The sequence below is a fragment of the Ochotona curzoniae genome, unplaced genomic scaffold (assembly GCF_017591425.1).
Source record: "Ochotona curzoniae isolate NIBS_2020 unplaced genomic scaffold, NIBS_Ocur_1.0 scaffold_2683, whole genome shotgun sequence".
NCBI classification, from domain to species: Eukaryota; Metazoa; Chordata; class Mammalia; order Lagomorpha; family Ochotonidae; genus Ochotona; species Ochotona curzoniae.
The window spans coordinates 5,779,747-5,798,414 of NW_024467100.1; the positions used below are offsets into that span (position 1 = coordinate 5,779,747).

The 18,668-nt window shown below is 43.5% G+C and overlaps 1 protein-coding gene across 2 annotated transcripts in view; it reads right to left on the minus strand.

Annotated features, from left to right (window-relative positions):
- Nucleotides 1-18,668, minus strand: part of SDHC (succinate dehydrogenase complex subunit C) — a 31,442-nt gene that overhangs the window by 1,359 nt on the left and 11,415 nt on the right. For both annotated transcript variants that reach the window (XM_041003189.1, XM_041003188.1), the window contains 2 exons: nt 11,875-11,936; nt 2,711-2,874 (listed from right to left, as the gene is read on the minus strand). In XM_041003189.1, the coding sequence (XP_040859123.1) occupies nt 2,711-2,874; nt 11,875-11,936 (226 nt within the window). The remainder of the gene's footprint in view (nt 1-2,710; nt 2,875-11,874; nt 11,937-18,668) is intronic.

Sequence of the window (18,668 nt, forward strand, 5' to 3'; positions counted from 1 at the left end):
TCATCCAGCTCTCTGCCTGAGGCCTGGGAAAGCAGTTGAGGATGGCCCAAAGCCTTGGGACCCTGCACCCGTGTAGGAGACCTGCAAGAGGCTACGGGCTCCTGGCTTTGGATCTGTGCACCTCCAGCCATTATAGCTACTTGGGGAGTGAATCATTGGATAGAAGATCTTCCTCTCTATCTCTCCTCCTCTCTGTATATCTGACTTTCTAATAAAAAAAACCATAAATCTTTTAAAAATTATATATATTTATGAAATTCTACGTGTTAATTTTTTAGATACAGTTAATGCTGTTTAGAGGGAATATCTGTGTATCACAGGACTAATATTCTAAAGAATATTTTGTGGGATTTAGAAGACTGTTCAATTTTGCTTGGATTATGACTCCACTAAGAAGCATCTTTCAGGTGTGGGCATTTAGCTCGACAGTTAGGAGGACAGTTAAGATACTGATGTCCCATGTCAGAGGAGCTGGGTAGGACGCCCAGCTCTGGCTCCCGACTCTAGCTTCCTGCTCAGGTACCCCCTTGGCGGTAGCGGTGATGACTCAAGCAACTGGGTTTCTATCACATAACCTGGATTGAGTTCAAGGCTCAGGGCTTCATCCCTATCCAATTGCAGCCATTGTGGGCATTTGGGAAGTGAAGCAGTAGACTGGAGCTCTCAATGTAACAAACTCATTGCCTCCGAAAAAACTTGTAAAAAGGAAACATCTTTTAAATTGGAACATAGTAGATATATATAATACAGTAAAACTTAAATAGCCAAATTTATTTTTTAAAGGTTTATTTTTATTTATTTACTTGAAAGGCAGTTACAGACAGAGAGCGTAAGACAGACAGACACACACACACAGAGCAATCTCCTATCTGCTGTTTCACTCCCCAAACAGCTGCACTGGCTGGAAGCCAGACCTATGCAAAGCCAGGAGACATGAATTTTTTCTAGGTCTCCCATGTGGGTGCAGGGGCCCTAGGACTTGCGCCATCGTGTGCAACTTCCTCATGTGCATTAGTAAGAAGCTGGCTTTACTTGCTAAACCACAGCACTGGCCCCTTCTATCCTATTTAAATTTATTGTGGGTAATAACCCACTAAGTTGATTTTCTACCCACTGGGTTAAAATCCACATTTTAAAAGCACCAGACTCTCTTGTACCCTAGGTATATTAACATACTATTTATTTAAGTCATTACAAGAGTCTGTAGGGTTAGGCACAAGGTTGTTGGGGAGGTGGTGGTGTGAACAGGACAGTCTCCTGAATGGTAGATATCCTGTAACCTCCTGCTCTTGTACATCCGGGCCAGAAACTCTAACCGTCCGTCATAAGAAACACATAAAAATCCCTGACACCCCGGGTTACAGCCAGTACTTGTTAGAAGCAGCAGCAGCAGCAGATTTAAGGGCTTAAGAAAAGCCATTAAGAAAAGCCTTTAGGCTCCTCATTACTCTCAACAGATTACCCAACTCAGGATAGAGAAGCCCTGAGTTCTGGGATTTCACAAACCTCCTCCTCTTCCCTCCCCCAATACTGAGACAAAAGCAAATCTCTGGTCCCCGCCCACCCCCTCCCTCAGCCAGGCTCCCAAGAGAGGAAGCTGATCAGCTGATTTTCATGAGAGAGCTTTGTTTGTGGAGCAAGAAGTCATTAATGCAAATACCTTCTCTCTCCACCCTCTACCCCTCAGTGAAGTCATTTTAAAATTTAAACTGTCCCAGGGAACAGCTGACAGATATACTCAATAAGTCACTCAGTCCCGGGTTTTTATTCCATTAAGCAGTCTACTGGACTAGATCCAACCTCAGGAAGTGCTTGTGTCCAAGTCTCTATGTGAAAGTTATAAAGGTCAGATCAAAGCAAAAGGATCAGCAGTTGGCTGAGGTTCAGAAGTCATGGAAAAAAAGGAATGTCCACTGTCTTCTTGAAGAAGGATCCAAGACATGAAATCATGAAATACCAAATTGCTAGAAGAGGGATTGCTGGCATGCAGTGGGCTTGGTTAAGCTTTCACTCCTTTCAAAAGGAAAGAAAGTTGCCAGTTTAGAACTGACTCCCAGGTTGTGCAGGAAGCTCAGCGCCAGTTCTCAATTCACCAAAAAATCTCTAAACTCAGGACTAAAACCTGAGCTCCGTGGCGCCCAATGTCTACCGAAGTTAACCATTGTCTCCAGATAGTCAAAACGATAAAGAACAGCCAGCTCATATCTAACACCAAAATTACAAAAGTTAACAAACTGAGTTTGGCCAGATAGGAATGTCATTTATTTACAGTTGTTACTGTTCTGTTCCTTTGTCTTTGACAAGAATGTTAGCAAACATGTTTAGCTCATGACTGAATCCTCAAGGTCTAGAACAATCCTTGACATATAACAGGTAAGAATATTAACCTAATAAACAAGCTCTCTATTCCAGACCTAATACCTGGCTTCAGAAGTCTCTTTAATAACATCTCCTTAAAAACATCTCCTTAAAATCACATGGAAACCCTGCAAGGATCTGCTTGGCCAAACCCACTGCTCGGCTGTGTACCAGCAGGGCTGCTCCTGGATGTGCAGCGGGTCTTGCTTAGCTTTCCCCAGCAGGATCTGCTAAAGATCCAGTACAACACCCCTTAAAAGTAACACTAAACCCAGCAATTTGAAGGAAAACAGTGAGCCTCTGCACACCCCTCACCCCTGACCCAGAACACAGAAATCCACAACTGACTCACCAGGTGCCGGACGCCATTCCAGGTGTGATACATGAGAGGGAAGACCAGTGTGAACTTGGCCGTGTGGATCAGCGCAGGCCCCAGGGACAGGGACTGCACAAGGGCCAAATGGGACTCAAAGTTTCCAGGGAGCAGTAGGGCCGACAGGCCAAACAGAGAGACCCCTAAGGAAAAAACCAAGCGGTCATCAACAGCTGCCCCAAAAGTTACAATTAATATAATGCCCAATGCTGTTTATTCGCTGCCCTCCCGCCACCACCTCATTCCCTCATAAGCCATTTTGAAATGCAGAGAATTTAAACTCATGTTCAAGATGATTGTGACAGGTTACTCGGGATCTGAGATCAATCTAAACTTGCCATGTTTCAGTACATTATTCCTTGTGTCAACATCCTCTTCATAAAAACCTTACTTTGTCAGTTAAAAAGGCATGCTTGCTGTGTCTATATCATCTCAGCAAGGAAGAAGCATATATTTAGTGAAGAATATTTCAAATCATTCATACAAAAAAATCAAAATCGATCAGAGATTTAAAAGAGCGAGCTAAAACAACAAATTCTTAGAAGAAACCATGAAGGGCCCAGTAAGCGAGGTGGCTAAAGTCCTTGCCTTGCACACCTGGGATCCCAAATGGGTGCTGGTTTGTATCCTGGCTCCTCCACTTCCCATCCAGCTCCCTCTATGTTTGTGGCCTGGGAAAGCAGCGGAGGATGGCCCAAAGCCTTGGGAACTTGCACCCTTGTGAGACCTGGGGAAAACTCCTGGGGGAGTTTCCTAGCTCGTGGCTCTGGATTAGCTCAGCTCAGGCCGTTGTGGCTACTTGGGGAGTGGACCAGCAGATGGAAGATCTTAAAAAAAAAAAAAAAAGAAATTATGGTAATAAATCTTCACACAATCTTGGATTAGACTGTTATTTCTTTTTCCTTTTTTTTTTTTTTAAAAAAAAAAAGATTTATTTTATTTTTATTGGAAAGTCATATACACAGAGAGAAGAGACAGAAAGATCTTCTGTCCATTGATTCTCTCCTCCAAGTGGCCACAACAGACAGAGCTGAGTCAATCCAAAACCAGGAGTCAGGAACCTCTTCCAGGTCTCTCACATGGGTGCAGGATCCCAAGGCTTTGGGCCATCCTTGACTGCTTTCCCAGACCACAAGCAGGGAGCTGGATGGGAAGTGGGGCTGCTGGAATTAGAACTGGTGCCCATGAGATGCTAGCGCATGCAAGGCAAGGACTTTAGCCACTAGGCTACCATGCTGGGTCCTAGGAAGTGGTTTCTTAAAAATGACCCCCAAGGGCAGCTCTGGGCACTTTAGTTGCTGTTTTCCATCACTCTGTGGCCCCTGTGCTGCCCCAGCTTGCAATGTCAGGTCCCACAGGGGACCTGGGCATGCTTGTGGATGCAGGTATGGATGCCAGCTTGGGGAAGCAGAAAATGTTGCCATCAACACCATACTAGATCAGATGACTCAGTCCTGGACCACCTGGAGAGCAAGAATGCCCATCTGTGCAAACTGCTCAATCTAACTGGCAGGTGTACCTCGAGTCCCAGTATTAACTTGAGCAGGTACCCAGGGATGCCAGCCCCGGGCACTCATCACTTGGCTCAAACACCCCCTCATGGGCTAGCTTTTTGCCCCTGTGGGCCTCACCCTACTGCCCAGCATGTCCTCCTGGAGCCAAGGGTGAGCCTGCTACCATCCACTCACTTCCCTTCCTGCCCAGGCCTGGAATGTGCATACATTAAATGGGTCTGTGGCTCCAAAAAAAAAAAAAAAAAAAAAAGAGCCCCCAAACCTAGGTGACAAAAAAAAAAAAAGCTGTTCTGCAAATAATGCCATGAAGAAGGTAACAACACAACTCATAAGAACAGTAGAAAATAGTTGCAATGTCTAACAAGGAAATGTATAAAGAATTCTTAACACTCAATAATAAAGGATTAAAGGGCATGGGTATTTGTCACAGCAGCTTAAATTACCATCTGGGACACCCATATCCTTTCTCAGGGTGCAGAGTTGGAGTTTGGCTTCTCTGCTTCTAACCCAGTCTGCTGCTAACATGATTCCTAGGAAGTAGGAGAGCAGAGACCCAGAAGGAGTTCTGGGTTCTTGGCTTTGCCCTGACCCAGCTCTGGCTGCTGTGGGCATCTGGAAAGCGAACCAGTGGACAAAAAAATCTCTCTCTCACACTTTAAATGAAATAAAAATTTTCGAAAAAAAATTATGAATGGGAGCAGACATTCAGCTTAATGGCTAAGACACCCCATCTAGGCTCAGTGCCCTATTCCCAGTACCAGTTTCCCACCAACGCAGACTGGGCGATGGGGTGGGGGTATGCAACAGTGAGAGCTCAAGGAATCAGATTCCCGCCTCCCATGTGGAAGACCGGGATTGCGTTCCTAGTTCCCAGCTCTACCACCAGCTCAGGCCACTGCAGGCACTGGGGAAGCAAATCCGTTTTCTAACTCTTAAAATAAGTCAAAACAAAAATGACAATGGGCAAAGGATCAAACTGATATCTCTCCAAAGAAGTAAATGAGTATGAAAAAAAATCCTCAACATCATAAATCATTAGAGAAAATTAATTCAAAATCATAATGGAAATTATTTCACATATACTATAATGCTCTGTCTCTAGTTATATAATTTATGTAAATTTATATAAAATATTTAATAATGTAAAATGGTAGTTACTTTGGAAAACAACATATCCCCTCCAAATATTAAACATTATTATGTAAGCATTCTTAGATGTACACCCAAAAGAAATGAAACACATGCCTATACAAAAACTTGTACAAAAATGCATATGGAAGCACTGTACCAACAGCCAGAGTGCACACAATGCAAGTGTCTATCAACTGTGACCCAGGGAGTAGGGCCCATACAAACAATGGGATACAGACTGGCCACAGAAAGAAATAAAGTACCAATACATGCATTAACCTGGATGGCCTTTGAAAAACATTACCCCAAGTGAAAAAAGTCAATTAGAGAGGATCACATATTATATACTCCATTTATACAAAATGTTCATTCCAGGTAATTCTACATATAGTTAAATGGTTGTCTAGCGTTTGAGGAAGATCGGCGAGAAATCTGGAGTGACTGATATTGATACTGGACTTTTTTTTTTTAAAAAGTTTTATTTATTTTTATTGGAAAGTCATATATACAGAGAGGAGGAGAGACAGAGAGGAAGTCCTTCCTTCTGCTGGTTCACTCTCCAAGTGGCCGCAATGGCCAGAGCTGAGCCAAACCAAAGCCAGGAGCCAGGAACCTTCTCTGGGTCTCCCATGCGGGTGCAGGGTCATCCCAAGGCTTTAGGCCATCCTTGACTGCTTTTCCCAGGCCACAAGCAGGGAGCTGGATGGAAAGTGAAGCAGCTGGGTCTTAAGTCTGAGCCTGCCCACATGGGATTCCTGCTGCAGGTAGTGGCTTAGCCAGCTATGCCACAATGCTGCCTATACTGGCAGTGCAGACCCCTCAAAACTTCTCTACTTTGGAAAGTTGTGTTAAGAGTAGATGGCACCTTAGGAGGAGGCAGCCAGTGCTAATCTTTATTAATAACTAAACAATCTAAAAATTGGGAAAACAAAGCTGCTGAAGCTGTCCATTCTAATCATTGTAAAAAAGTAAATAGTACTTTTGCTTGGCTGTCAAGAGCAGCCCCAGCTTGCTCCATCACAAGTCAGTGCTGCATACGGAGCAGTGCACATGGTGCAGATGGCCAGCAAGCTCTGTTAGCACTTGCCGAGCCATCCAAAGCCCTTTCAGACAATATCCCAGTTAGTGCTGCGCAAGCTACTGCAAACCAAAGTGAAAACTTCTCAAGGCCTTGGCAAAGTTGAAGTGGTGATTACAAGCCAGCCTGACTGCACCTGATCGCTTTTACACCGAACATCACACGTATCTCACCAGGCTGTATTCTGCTATCTGCATTTCTGCAACCTCTCTTGGGGTCGGGTATACTCATGTACTGAGGCGAAGTAAAGTGCTCCACAGAACAATTATCTCAAGACAGTTTTCAGGTCAGCTTATCTCAGTAACAACTGATGCGTAACACGAAGCAGAAAAGGCTGAGCGTGAGATGCTAATTACAAATCATCAGACATTTTCTCAGAGGTACAGGATTAACTATTCTAATTTTTAATGCAGATAATGATCACCACCAGGCCTGTGTATTATTATACACTATGATATTTCTTCTGGTAACAAAAATCCAAGGCTCAAAAAAATGAAATTAAAATTACCAAATCAGGGCCCGGCACAGTAGCTTAGTCACTGAAGTCCTCGCCATGCATGTGCCCGGGATCTCATATGGGCGCCGGTTCGTATCCCAGCAGCCCTGCTTTCCATCCAGCTCCCTGCCTGTGGCATGGGGAAGCAGTGGAGGATGGTCTAAAGCCTTGAGACCCTGCACCCTGTGGGAGACCCAGAAGCTCTTGGCTCCAGATTAGTTCAGCTCCAGCCGTTGCAGCCACTCGAGAGTGAACCAGATCTTTCTCTCCATCTCTCCGCTCTGTAAGTCTGCCTTTCCATTAAAAATAAACAAATAAATACATAAAACAACATCTCATTCCTTGGTCTTGATGTTTTCCATTTTCATACTCCTGTTGTCACCAGGACCCACCCCAATCTTTTTAACTCCAAATAAGCAGGTCAAACCTAAAAAGCAGTAGCCACTCAAGTGTTGTGTCTATCAACCACAGCACAAGGTAGTTAAGGCAAGTGGAGCTTAGAAACTGACTGTTGAGGATGGGTGCGTGGGTACACATATCCCATTTTATAAAGTTGTATTTTATTTTTCATTAACACAAAATAATTACATGTTCTAGGGCACAGTGTGATGTTTCAGTGTAGGTCCATACTGTGTAATGATCAACTCAGGGCAAACAGCATTTCAACATTTACAACCTCTTTCTGGTGGGAACATTGAAATGCTCTGTTCTGATTATGTTAAATACATAATTCATTACTGTTAACTGCAGCCACCCTGATCTAAAACTTTGAAACTACTAGAAATACTTCATGATAGCTGATTTGGGCAAGGATCTATCAGACAGGACTTCAAAAGCACAGGGAAAGGAAACAATCAACAGACAACTTATGACCTGACAAGAGATTGATATCTAAAATGGACAAGAAGTTCAAACAATTCAATAGCAAGAAAACAAATAATTGAACTTAAAAATGAACTGAAGACCAGGCCTAGTATGAGAGCTCAATTGGATAATTTTCCCCCTGCAAGTGCTAGGATCCCAAATGGGCACTGGTTTATATTCTAACTGCTCTAGTTCCCATCCAGCTCCTGCCTGTGGCTTGGAAAAGCAGCAGAGGACAGCCCAAAGCTTTGGGACCCTGCACCCACATGGGAGACCCAGAGGAAGCTCCTGGCTCCTGGCTTCAGATTGACTTAGCTACAGCTATTGTGACCATTTGGGGAGTGAACCAACAGATGGACGATCTTTCTGACTCTCCTTCACTCTGTAAATCTGACTTTGCAATAAAAATAAATAAAACTTTAAAAAATGGGCAAAACACCAAAAATGTTTGTTGTAATGATGATTTAACTAAATAAGATATGTATTAACCAAATACAGCCCATAGGCTGCCAATGTATGCCCTGAAATAGAATACAATGCTGCTCACTAGCTTTCTGTTTCACTTAATTTTTAAATAATGAGATTTTCTTATTTCTTTGAAAGGCAGAGTTACACAGAGAGGAGACACAGAGGCAGAAGGACACAATGGAGACAGAGATGCAGAGTCTCCCATTCGCAGGTTCCTTTCCCAAATGGCCCCAATGCCAGAGCTGAGCTTACACGAAGTCAGGCACCAGGGGGCTCTTCTGGGTCTCCTATGTGGTGACAGCAGCTGACCCAATGATTTGAGCCGTTCTATGTTTTTTTCCAGGCTAAAAGCAAGGAGTTGAAACGAAAATGGAGAATCTAGGACACAAACTGTATGGGATGCAGGCATCCCAGGCAGAGATTAGACTGCTATGTATGCCATGGCACTATCTTCATTCTTGGACTCCTCTAAGCTTGGGAAAGAGATTATGTATGTACTATCCCTAATTTCAAATGTCTAACAAGAAATTAGTGACAAGGCAGAAACAGCATCCCAGCTGTAGGTAACTGTCTAGGTTGCCTTGTACCTAGGCAAGCATTACACTACTGGAAAAAAAGCAGCCAACAGCTGGTAGCACTCTGGGGCTGGTTAATGCCAAACCTGTGTTAATTATATCAGCACGCCAGCACAGCTGTCTGTTTTATTTATTCATTTTTTAAAGAGTGTGGGGGATTCTGAGTGCCATGGTACTCTAGCAGAAGATGCAAGACAGCAGGCCAGGACATGCCACACCAGCCCCTGGATCCTGCCATGTGTGTGAGGGTGGGTGGGGAGGGCACTAGATTTCCCTGGAAGGGATTCTGGGAACATGCTAGAGTGGAGCCATTAAGGCATATTTGAGAGGTGAGGAGAGACTTCTGAGGGCTTCCACAGACCAGGCCACTGCACTCGCAGGTAGGCGAGGGAGCAGAGACGGAATGATTTAGATGATGGAAGCCAGAGGGCATTTCTGAATCAGGCCAAGGCATTGCACATGTGAGAGACCTGGACTAGATTAAGTAGCATCGCCAACTATGCATCGGTGCACACAAACGTAGCTGGACAGGGGATCATGCCTGGCTGGGCTAGGTCGCAGGACCCACCTGCAAGTGTCAGGGCAGAGGGCAGGCCACATCAGGCTGGGCCACAGCACGCATCAGAATGCAAAAGAACCAGAGATTTGGGAGGTAGATTCTGCACGGCACTGTGGGCCTGCCCTGTAGGACTACAGCACCCACCAGTTTGCACAAGAGCTGGAAGTGGTGACAGGCTAAGCCAGGCTGGACCACAGAACTCACCAACATTTACAAGAGCCTGGGCCTGGGAGGAGGCCAGGCTGGGCCAGGCTGTAGCACCTGCTGGTACATGCAACGGCCAAGACTGAGGTAGATCATGCCAAGCAGGGTACATAGATCGGAGACGGGGAGTGGGCCTGGTAGGGAAACTTCAGGGATCCCTCCCAGGTCTCTCCTTCCACTGGTGAGCTTGAGACCTAGGACTTGGGGCAGGTAGTCCAGGCAGGGCTATAACACCCATCATCTGGCATGTGGGCTGGGTCTGAGGGCAGGCCAGGCTGGGCTAGGCTGTTGCACCCACTGGCACGTGTGAGAACCACAATGGGCACAGGCCGGTTGGGCTAGGTCTCAGCACCCACTGGCAAATGCCGGGACTGGGTGTGAGCCATATCAAGCTGGACTTAGTAAAGCCTGGCAGGTGCAAGACCCAGGCCTGGGAGCGTGCCTGGTAGAGAGAACTGTAGGCACTCCCATTCTAGGCTGCAGCTCCCACTGGTAAGCATAAGAACCAAAGTTAGGGGTGGGCAGGCCAGGCAAGGCCCTAACACATGCTAGTATGTGCAAAAACTGGTCTGGGTTGGCCTGATGGGGGTATAGGGAGTTACCCAACTAGGCTGGTGTGCGTAAAAATCGGACCTGTGGAGGACTGGGCTGGGCTAGGCTGTGATACCCACAGGTTCACTGAGAGATGGGACTGGGGGCAGAACTGATCAGGCAGCTGCATCCACAGGTACGTGTATTGGCTGGAGCAGGTGACAGACTGAACCTGATCCTCTACTTGCTGGTGCACACAAGAGTCAAGTCTGAACTCACCCCAGGAGAGACTTCCTGGGGGCACTCCCAACAAGATAACTGGACTCAAATCCTGGCCACAGGGAAAAACCACAGGATGTATGGTCCAACCTTACAATGCATGTATCAAGACTGGGCTTCCTCAGCTGCTGATGCCTGTGCAGTGCATAGCATGCCCAGATGCACATGGGGGACACAATGGCCAGCTCATTCTAGGTCAGCAGGGGTTGTCAACTGGGGAGCTGGATAGAAAATGGATCTGCTGGGACACGAACTGGTGCTCATATGGGAAGCTGGCATTGAAAGCAGTAGCTTGGGCCTGGCGCGGTGGCGCAGTGATTAAACTCCTCGCCTTGCACGCCCGGGATCCCATATCCCCTTCCCTTCCAGCTCCCTGCCTGTGGCCCGGGAAAGCAGTCGAGGACAGCCCAAAGCTTTGGGATCCTGCACCCGCGTGGGAGACCCGGAAGAGGCTTCTGGCTTCGGATTGGCATAGCATTGGCCGTTGCGCTCACTTGGGGAGTGAATCATCGGACGGAAGATCTTCCTTTCTGTCTCTCCTCTCTGTATATCTGCCTTTCCAATAAAAGTCAAATAAATCTTTAAAAAAAAAAAAAAAAGAAAGAAGCAGCTTGATGTACTATGCCACAATACTGGTTCCTTAAGCATTTCCACCACTCTTGGTTTGCACCTGTTCTGTGCTGAATTACCTTTACTAGAAGAGAGAACACAAGTTCACCAGGAATCTTGTGGAGACCTTCAGAGAACAAACTCAGATTTACCCATTCACCACCCCAATAATTCCTGCGACCCGCTTCTTGCTCCCACTGAATTGAGTGGCTACACTGGCGACCATACATACAGAAAATATCAGTATTGAAACACTAGTGAGATAGCTGATAGAGTCGGGATGCAGAGGAGCAAAGTAAGATACTACCAGAGCCAGAAAACATGAATATGCATTGAAAAAAACTTAGAATACAAGAGGACATCACAAAGTTGGAATGAAATGCAGAATTAAAAAATATGTTTCGGTGCACAAGTTTTTAGAACCCATGCACAATTTGTTCATAATACATCTTTCATAAAAATTTTGATAGATGTAATCTAAGTCCTCTCAGAATGCATACTCCAGTAAAAGAATGAAAATGAACAAGCTGCATGTATCAAAGGCACCAGGTCTAGTTGGTTTTGTTCCCCCTTTTTGGTGGTGTGAAGAAATAATGCATATTACAAAAGGCTGGAGAAAAGCAAAAAAAAGAAAAAAAAAGAAAAGAAAAAAAAAAAAAGGCCAGTGTTGGCAAGAGAAAAACTTTAAATCTCAACTATTAAATGAATGAGTAAACTTAGAAAGACCTATTTCCTTTAAAACTAAGCTGCAAATGGGGCAGTGACATGAGCTACAGAAACAGTAAAGTTCCTCAAAGAAGCCTGAGTGTTTTTGCTTACAACTACACATACATACCTGCACTCAGGGCAACACCGGTGCCACGATGGCAAATGGACATTGCCATGGGAAGAGACCAACTGCAAAGAAACAAAGACAAGTTGAAGAAAGAAAAGATGACAACACAATAGAAAACCCATCTTGGAAAAGAGAATATAAACTAATTTTGAAATAGGCACTCCTTTTAGAAAAATAAAGCAACTCTGATATTCCCATGAATATCAGGCTTCTGGCTTCAGATTGGTATAGTTCCAGGTGTTGCAGCCACTTGGGGAGTGAATCAATGGACGGAAGATCTTCCTCTCTGTCTCTCCTCCTCTGTGTATATCTGACTGTCCAATAAAAATAAAATAAATCTTTAAAAACGATTTAAGGATATTTATTTTATTTTTACTAGAAAGGTAGAATTAAAGAGTGAAGAAGAGGCACAGAGAGAGATCTCCCATCAGCTGGTTTATTCCCCAAATGGCCACAGTGGCTGGAGCTGAGCCGATCTGAAGCCAGAAGCTTCACAAGGTTCTCCTACATGGGTGCAGTGGCGTAAGGTTTTGGGCCGTCCTCTTCTGCTTTCCCAGGCCACAGGCAGGGAGCTGGATGGGAAGTGGAACAGCCTATATGGGTTTTCTATTGTGGGATACGTGGATAGCAGGCATCCATGCACTGGAGCTATCATCCACTACATTCCAGGAGCATTAACAGAACAGAAACTGGAAAAGAGGATAGCTGGGACTCCAACCAGAACTCCAATAATATGGATGCAGCAGGTTTATCACACAATGCCACAATGCCCACCACAAGGATTCCACTTTTCTAATATTAAAGAGAAACACAGATGTATTTCAAGAAATGTGTAACCGTTTTACTAAACTCCATCAAACAGAACTGAAAAAAGGCAATGATTATAACTCAGACAAGTAACATTGATCAAACACACCAATTAAAGTTGGTGCAACTGGAAAACAATCAGAACAAAGCCACTAGTCCTTGTGTTTCTCCAGCTGCAAAATGAAAGAAAACCTAAGTAAATCTTGTTTATCCAGGGTTTCACATAATATGTAGTCAACCTTGAATTCTCCCTTAGTATATGTTCCCAAATATTCAAATTAAGCATGCCACTTATTCCCAAATAAACCTCGTATCCCACATTTTTACAGCCAATTTTAGACTTAGTATATATTTCTCAATCTAGAGCAGTTCTGAAGTACTTTGTCATCAAACCCCTTTTTAAATCATGAATCATCAATTTGCCAAAGTATTTCCAAAGAAGGACAAGCAACACTGTTATTCTAGACCTTGTTCCCATGCTAAAAGGGAACTGGTGGGTAAAATGGAAAGAAAAGGACTCTTGGAGAAAGTTAATTTCCATGCTTGAAATCTGAGTTTAAATATGGAATACTGAGCATAATCTGATAATACACTCAACACTGTCAAAGAGGAACAAATTTAAAAAACAAACACAAAGATATCACTCTGATTAACTCGGATTTAACAGGATAAATATAAAAGTTGGAAAAACAGCCAGATAAGCAAAGGCAAACAGAAAACAATGGCACAATTTGATGAGAAAAAGCAGGAGACTAATACCCAGAAAGAGCTGAGGCTTGCAAAACTATCCTGAACAAAAAGGGGCTTTTAAGACAGTGTTCAGAAGCCTGCTGAGATGAACAACTTATGTTAATTGATGACAGAGTGAAGAACATATTGCTCAACTACTCCACTTATCAAGGACAATGATTACCAGGCTGCCAGAGAACAAATACTGACTTCAAAGAACCAAACCTAAACAGTGAGGAAACCTTGAGACATTCCAGACGCACGTAGGACTCCCAGATGGGCACCGACCAGTTTGTGTCCCAGTGGCTCCACTTCCTATCCAGCTCTCCCTGCTTGTGGTGTGGGAAAACAGCAGAGGATGGTCCACAGCTTTGGGAAACTGCACCGACATGGGAGACCCAGAGGAAGCTCTTGGCTCCTGGCTTTGGACTGGCTCAGCTCTGGCCACTGCAACCATTTGGGAAGTGAACCAGGAGTTGATGGAAGACCTTTCCCCTCTCTGTTTTATTGCCTTGCCAATAAAAATAAAATCTTGGAAGGCAAGGAGGAAAGAAGGGAAGGAGGAAAAGCAAGGAAGGGAAGGAGGAGGAAGGCAAGAAGAAAAGGAAGGAAGGAATGAAAGAAAGAAGGAAAGAAAAAGAAAGGAAGGAAGCAAAGGAAGGGAGGAAAAAAAGAAGGGAGGGAAAAAAGGAAGGGAGGAAAGAAGGAAAGAAGGAAGGAACAGAGTAGCCAGGACTCAAATGAGAATCCCCAGGATGGGATATGTGTATCTGAAGCAGTGGTTTAATCCCACTGTGCCAAATTCGTTCCTCTAGATCTTTGTCTTAACTCAGCTCCCAGCCTTTGTGTTTTCCTACTCAGGGCCCATACATTTTGGAACAAGACAAGACATTCCCTGATCAAACAACAGATAAAAATGTAAAATCAGGGTTGTCAATCACTGTGTACCAAGTAAAGCCTTCAGCCCACAGTGTCAGCAACCTACAAGTACTAATTAGAAATCCCTGCTCCTCCACTTCCCTTTCAGCTCCCTGCTTGTAGCCTGGGGAAGCACTGAAGGATGGCCCAAAGCCTTGGGACTCTGCACCCATTAGGAGACCAAGAAGAATCTCCTGGCTCCTTGTTTTGGATCAGCGCAGCTCTTACTCTTGTAGCTATTTGGGAAAAGAACCAGCAAATGAAAGTTCTCTCAGACTTCCCTTCTCTCTCTCTTTTTTAAAATAAATAAATATATCTTTTTCTTTTTTTTTTTTTTAAGATTTTATGTTTTATTGGAAAGACAAATTTATAGAGAGGAGGAGACACAGAAAGATTTTTCATCAGCTGGTTCATTCCCCAAGTGGCCACAATGGCTGGAGCTAAGCCAATCTGAAGCCAAAGCCTCTTCCAGGTCTCCCACGTGGGTGCAGGGTCCCAAGGCTTTGGGCTACCCTCGACTGCTTTCCCAGGCCACAAGCAAAGAGCTAGAGAGGAAGTGGAGCAGCTGGGACATGAATTGGCACCCATATGGGATCCCAGCATATGCAAAATGAGGATTTAGCCACTGAATCACAGAAATAGGCCCCCCAAAAAATACATCTTAAAAAAAAAATCTGGGGGGCCCGGTGTGGTGGCGCAGTGGTTGGGGTCCTCGCCTTGCACGCCCGGGATCCCATATGGGTGCCGGTTCTATCCCGGCAACCCCGCTTCCCTTCCAGCAATAAAAATAAATAAATCTTTTAAAAACATCTGAAAATCAGGATTGTTTTCACTCACTTACAGAAAGGTGGTCAATACACCCTCCCTTGACAAAAAAAAAAAAAAAAAAAACCTCTTAGGTAATGCTAATACTGCTTTCGACAAATGTTCTATTTTATCTCTACATTGTCTACCCTTAAAAGAACATCAGTCACAATCTGAGAAATCTACTTGCATGAACTTCTGTTAATTTTATCTTCTTTTCTGACTTTGTTAATAGGATGTTGAAGAAATGCTAAAGACATGGGATATATGAATTCCAACAAGCAACCTACTTAGCAAATAATACTGTCCAGAAGTAAAAGCATTTTTCCAAAGCAAATTATAAATGACCAATAAGCACATGCAAAAACAATATTGCTCATTTCCTTGCCTCTTTCAAAAACTCTAAAAATTAGTGAGAGAAAATATGATTGTAGATATCTCAAACAGCTTTCCTGACACATCACTGGAAACAGCCCCATCTCCCTTGCTGTTTCTTTTTTCCATACGTCTAGGGTTCCACAACTGAAACAAGATCATGAAAGATTCAGTTTACTGCCCTACCACTATTCTTTTAAGACCTGAGAAGAAAGGTCATGGCCTCACAAACAGATTCAGGATAATTTGGAACATTCATCATCATAACCCTCCCCAAAATTGCAGCTCTCTGGGGGAAAAAAATTCACCCTAAAGTAGCAAGGGTTGAGATCACTTATTAACTTTCTTCTGTTTCAGTAAAATACTCAGTTTTTGCAATCGGAATTATTCCTGGAATCTGGCCTGTGGTATTTGTGGAGGTGGTTAAAAAATGGCCAGCCTCCCTGGCAGGAGTTCAAACAAAGAGGGCAAGAGCGCTCAGGAGATGCTTTTCTGGGATAGCTTTAACACACTGAAATTTTTTTCCCCTTTGAAAATACAAGTAAAACCATCAGTCATACTGTCACCCCACTGGTGAGGATGAGACACAGGTGCATGTGTCTATGTACACATTCACATACGTACATGAATGCCGGGTGGCTGCAACAATCAGACACGGATGTTCCCCCTCCTTCTGCCCACCAAGACGGCCTAGAAGCAATGTCAGCCTGCTAGCAACAAGCAGGGGGTATTTTGATTTTTGTTTAAAGATTTATTTATTTTTATTGGAAAAACAGATCAGATTTTTACAAGAGGAGAGACAAAGATCTTCCATCTGTTGGTTCACTCCCCAAATGGCTCCCACAGCTGGGGCTGAACCAACTCGAAGCTAGGAGCCAGGAGCTTCTTCTGCATCTCCTACACTTTGGGCCATCCTCTACTGCTTTCCCAGGCCATAAGCAGGGGGCTCGACTGGAAGTGGTACAGCTAGGATACAAACTGGTACCCATATGGGATCCTGCAACTTGCAATATGAGGATTTAGCTATTGAGCCATCATACGGAACCCAATAAACAGGTTTTTATTTTACAGGAATAAAAAGTTCTCAGATACTTAGTTCACAGGAGCATTTTGAAAAATGCCCATTGGTCAAATATGAGACAACTTGAACACCAAGATGACAGAAGAATGAAACCTTTTCTGCAAAATAGGAATCTTTGCATGCATAGTGATAAAGTAGGCAAATTTTACCTGTCACAATACATAAAGCTAGACGATATATGAATTAGGAAAAGGATCATAATTTTGCAAACAACAGAGTAATGACTTGTTAAGGCAAGAACCACCAATAGTGCTGATAAACATCTGCATCAGAGTTTCAAATATTTTCTCACAAAATATGTATTAGTTATCAGAAACAAAATCCTGCATCATTAACTTCCTAGTGATCTAGCAGATCTTACCTGTTACTTAGTGATTTCTTATCAGCAGTGATGGATTAAACCATCAGCACGTGTCTCCCAGTAATAACACAGAGAAGACTATAGCATCATTTGAGGAACATTCTTGCCAGAAGTGCATTAAGAAAATTCAAACAAATGCAAACTGAGGGACTTTACAGAAACGTCGACGGCAGGGACAGTCACGTGGCAGTCATCACTTGCCAGGTCTACATGCTATCCTGGAGTATTTGGCCTGAAACTTGGCTATTCTACTTAATTCCACTTCTAGATAATGCACATGCAGAGGCAGCAGTTGATAGCTGAAGTCCTTGAGGGAGACCTGCATGGCATTCCGGGCTCCTGGCTTTGGCCTGGCCCAGCATGTTTTGTTGTGAGCATTTGGGAACTGAGTCGGTGAATAATATATCTGTTTCTCCACCTTGTGAATAAAATCAGTAAAATAATGTAAAAATAATAAGAGATAAGGAAAAACTAAAACACTATCCCATACTGAAGCAGATTAAAGACACATGGCAACTAAGTACGTTATAAAATTGTAGGTTGGAACTTGGAACTGTAAATGACGTTATTGGGATCACTGGCAAAATCTGCATTAGGCCTGAAGTGGATTGGTGTTAATTCAATTTCTGACCGTGATAACTGTACTGTGAAGAGAGTTCCTGAAGAAGTACACATCCATGTATGAAGGATATATGGTAGGCAGAATAACGGCCCCCTGAACAACTCTATATACTAACCCCTAAAACTTGTCAACTGTATATGGTAAAGGGGAATTAGGCCTGCAGATGAGACTGCTTCCTAGCATTATAATTTTAAAATGAGGAGACAATCCTGAATTACTCAGATAGGCCCAACACAATTACAAGAGCATTTAAAAGCGTTAAAAGCTGGCAAAGTCCTCTCCTTGCATGTGCCAGGATCCTATACGCTGGTTCATATCCTAGCTGCTCTACTTCCTTTCTAGCTCCCTGTTTGAAGCCTGGGAAAGCAGTCAAGGACGGCCCAGAGCCTTGGGATTATGTACCTGACTATCCAATTAAATAAATAAATAAATCTTAAACAAAAAAGTCAGATACACAGAGAGGAGCAGAGACAGAGAGGAAGATCTTCCATCCAATGATTCACTCCCCAAGCAGCCTCAATAAGAAATAAAATTCTTCCACAGTTACAAGAATATGCCTCTTCCAAACCTGCCCAAAAAGGATATTTAAACATGTTCTCTTGACAGAGAAGAGGAATAGCACCTACCAAAACCAGAAGCAAATGTGAAGCACATCCCAATAAAATAACAACAGAAGATTAAATCAACGAACAACCCATTGCTACAATGACAGGACAAATTACCAACCATTCATATTAACCCTGAGCTTAAATAGGTTAAACTCATCAATCAAACAGATTAGCAGACTTTATTGAAAGAAACAAAACCCATCTATTTGTTGCCTACAGAAGACATATCTCATCAACAAAGATTAGCAAAAAGTGTATCTCATGGACTTTGTTTTTTTTAAGTTTCATCTTTTCAAAAATCTTACTAAATTCTTCACTGACTCATAGATCATATAGTACCATCATTTTCTTCAAGAAGGTTCTTGATTTTCTTTTTCATTTCTTCAGCAACACATTAATCATTTAGCAGCATGTTATTTAGCTTCCTGCCATTTTTTATTTCTTTTTTCTTCCTATTGTTCATTTTGTTTTGTGGCTTTTCATTTAAGG